This window comes from Protomyctophum bolini (assembly GCF_963924005.1).
Source record: "Protomyctophum bolini genome assembly, chromosome: 5".
In the NCBI taxonomy this organism is placed as follows: Eukaryota; Metazoa; Chordata; class Actinopteri; order Myctophiformes; family Myctophidae; genus Protomyctophum; species Protomyctophum bolini.
The window spans coordinates 15,474,844-15,478,004 of NC_137866.1; the positions used below are offsets into that span (position 1 = coordinate 15,474,844).

At 50.8% G+C, this 3,161-nt stretch overlaps 1 protein-coding gene across 1 annotated transcript in view; it reads right to left on the reverse strand.

Annotated features, from left to right (window-relative positions):
• Positions 1 to 3,161, reverse strand: part of LOC308314967 (ERC protein 2-like) — a gene marked incomplete at both ends in the record, with an annotated part of 254,270 nt that overhangs the window by 75,775 nt on the left and 175,334 nt on the right. Inside the window, one exon of the mRNA XM_080762791.1 lies at positions 878 to 1,042. Within this exon, the coding sequence (XP_080618917.1) occupies positions 878 to 1,042 (165 nt within the window). The remainder of the gene's footprint in view (positions 1 to 877; positions 1,043 to 3,161) is intronic.

Genomic DNA, 3,161 nt, shown 5'->3' on the forward strand with positions numbered 1-3,161 from the left:
TGACCAGTGAGGAGATCCTGTAAAGGAATCTTGTTCTTTGGTTGACTTTTTTGATTAGGTTGGTGGCCATTTTATCACCGGAAAGATTAGCCTCCAGGATGGAACCTAGGTAGGTAATTTCATTTTTACGTGTGTTAACATTGTCACCAACTCTAACCAAGAAGCCATTTGCCTTGCTAAGATTACTATTAGATCCAAAGAGAATGGATTCAGTTTTTCCCAGGTGTAAAGATAGTTTGTTATCAGCGAGCCAGGTGCAGATTCTACCGAGTTCAGAGCTGAGGGCCTTTTCAACCTGCAGTTTGTTCCTGTCCGAGACTAGCAGTGCTGAGTCATCTGCAAACAGGAACAAGTTGCAGTCACAAGCTGATGTCATGTCGTTTACATATATTAGGAACAGTAAAGGCCCTAGTATGCATCCTTGAGGAACGCCACAGCTCACTGGGAGGGGGATCACTGTGCACTGACAGCATAAGCCAAATGTGATATGGAGATCAATATACTGATGTCAGACACAAACCACACACAGAAACCATGGATTATCAGATGCGTAAAATACTGCTGATGACAATGATGAACAACAGCGATTTGTGCACGTGTCCCCTGTCACGGACATGGACATATGGGGGGGGGGGGGGGGAACAACAGCGCCGCTCAGTGGCTGCAGCTGTTGTTGTTGCCGTGCCGATATGGACAAATGGACAGACAAAATTGCGCCGATATACACAAATAGTATACTGTACGTACACGTTGTCGCGACTATAGCCGCCGGATGGAGGCAAGGCAGAGAGACAGACAGAGAGGAGAACGAAACTGACCGAATGGACTGGAAGACAGAGACAGACAGACAGACAGACAGATAGACAGACAGAGCCACTGACTTCATCTCCAGGATCTCCTCCAGCTGTTTCCTGCGGTCCTGTCTCAGCATGCAGAGGTGTCCGTCCCTCTCGTGCAGACTCTGCTGCGTGGACGACAGACGCTGCTTGGTGGTGTCCAGTTCCTGTCTCGTCTTCTCCAACGCCCCCATCAGCTCCTCCAGCTACGCACGCACGCACACACGCACGCACGCACGCACGCACGCACGCACGCACGCACGCACGCACGCACGCACGCACGCACGCACGCACGCACGCACGCACGCACGCACGCACGCACGCACGCACGCACGCACGCACGCACGCACGCACGCACGCACGCACGCACGCACGCACGCACGCACACACACACACACACACACACACACACACACACACACACACACACACACACACACACACACACACACACACACACACACACACACACACACACACACACACACACACACACACACACACACACACACACACACACACACACACACACACACTATTGTCAGTTTGGGGGGGAGGGTGTCCGCCACGGTCCAAATGCATATAAATTCGGAGGGTCTTTCACGTGAAAATGTCTGAGAACCACTTCTATATCCTGCTGCTCTTCATTCATTCGTTCTCGCAGTCTAAGTTCTCTATCTAAAGCTGCGTTCAGACCTGAATATACAATTTGCCTCGGTTCACCCCGTGAGGTTCGCCCCGTGAGGTTCACCCCGTGAGGTTCGCCCCGTGAGGTTCACCCCGTGAGGTTCACCCCGTGCGGTTCACCCTGTGCGGTTCACCTTGTGCGGTTCACCCCGTGCGGTTCGCCCCGTGCGCATGGAGGTGACACCATACTGCGCGCGCGAGAGACGGCGCAAAAAATGCGTCACCCTTTTCCACTCTGGAAAAGAAGGGTATGCGCTGCATGGGTGAGCAACACTCATTCATGTGGATGGGAGGGGAATTTCTGTTATTTTTAACTCCATGGTCAGAGGTCAACAGAGGGACCTTGGCACTTGGAAACGAGGGTCGCATCGTGCCCTCAACCCTCCTTTATCCCCCCGCTGACCCCCAGGGTCCTTTGGTGGGTGGTGTGTGTGTGTGTGTGTGTGTGTGTGTGTGTGTGTGTGTGTGTGAGAGCGTGTGCGTGCGAGGCGAGTGTGTGAGCACGTGCATGTGGGAGGGGGGGTTGGGGGGGGGGGGGGGGTCAGGTGGGGGGCGAGGGGGGTCCAGGGGGTTCCCCAGCTAAAAATAAAGAACACTCTTAAGCACATTTTTGGGCTTTTTTAGGGTACTTCTACATGTGAAAATGTCTGAGAAGCACTTCATCCTGCACTTTCATCCCTCTCTCTCTCTCCTGCCCTGCGGCCGTGCAGCTCTGTAGGTCTCTCTCTAAAGAGGGTCGTTCTGACAGGATGCGACCTCGGGGGCTTCATTATCCCCACACAGGAAGGAGGCTGTAATTGCCGGCCAATAGGAAGCAGCCGTACGCACATGCCTCATGGTGGACCGTCATTCAACCACCCCAACCATTCCACCGTCATTATTATTTATCTGAAACAGTGGTAAAAACAAAGCCCATCAAAATGACAACACTATATACGCAAATGGAAGGATGAAATAATTGTGGACGAATGAAAGGGAGGGGGGGGGGGGGCGAGAAAAGAGAGAGTTCGTACGTGCATGTGTGTGTGTGTTGGGGGGGGGGGGGGGGGGGGGTTGTATAGTAGGTAGGTATAGGGCGCTCCATGGGGTAGGATCTGAAAAAAACTGGCCCCTTTTATGAAGGGCCCAAATCGTTCACACATTTTCAACACACCCGCTTCTCTCGCTCTCCCTCTCTCTCTCTCTAGGTGTGTTTCACAGATGTCAGATAGTGTGCTTTCTCAGTGATCATGAATATCAGATATACGAGGGAGAGGGGGAGGGAGAGAGAGAGAGAGAGAGAGAGAGAGAGCAGAAGAATCATACAGAGAAATGAAACGAGGGGTGCACACAACACGACAATAACATGCTATACATGTGTGTTTTATATGTTTTAGTTGTGTTATCATTCTATTATTATTTTCACTGCATTCCAATTTTTTCAAAAATATCATATGTTTCATCATGCTTCTTCCTTCTGGATTAATAAAGTATATAATCTGTCTCAATCTAAGGGTTCATTGATTACCTGGTATATCCTATAGTGTCTTTGAGGCACTACAATACATTATATATACAATCTGCATTTGACCTTAAGGTTCTGCGTGATTGTTGACCTTGTTGTCTGACTATAGAACTCATGCTCACTCTGAAGGGCTC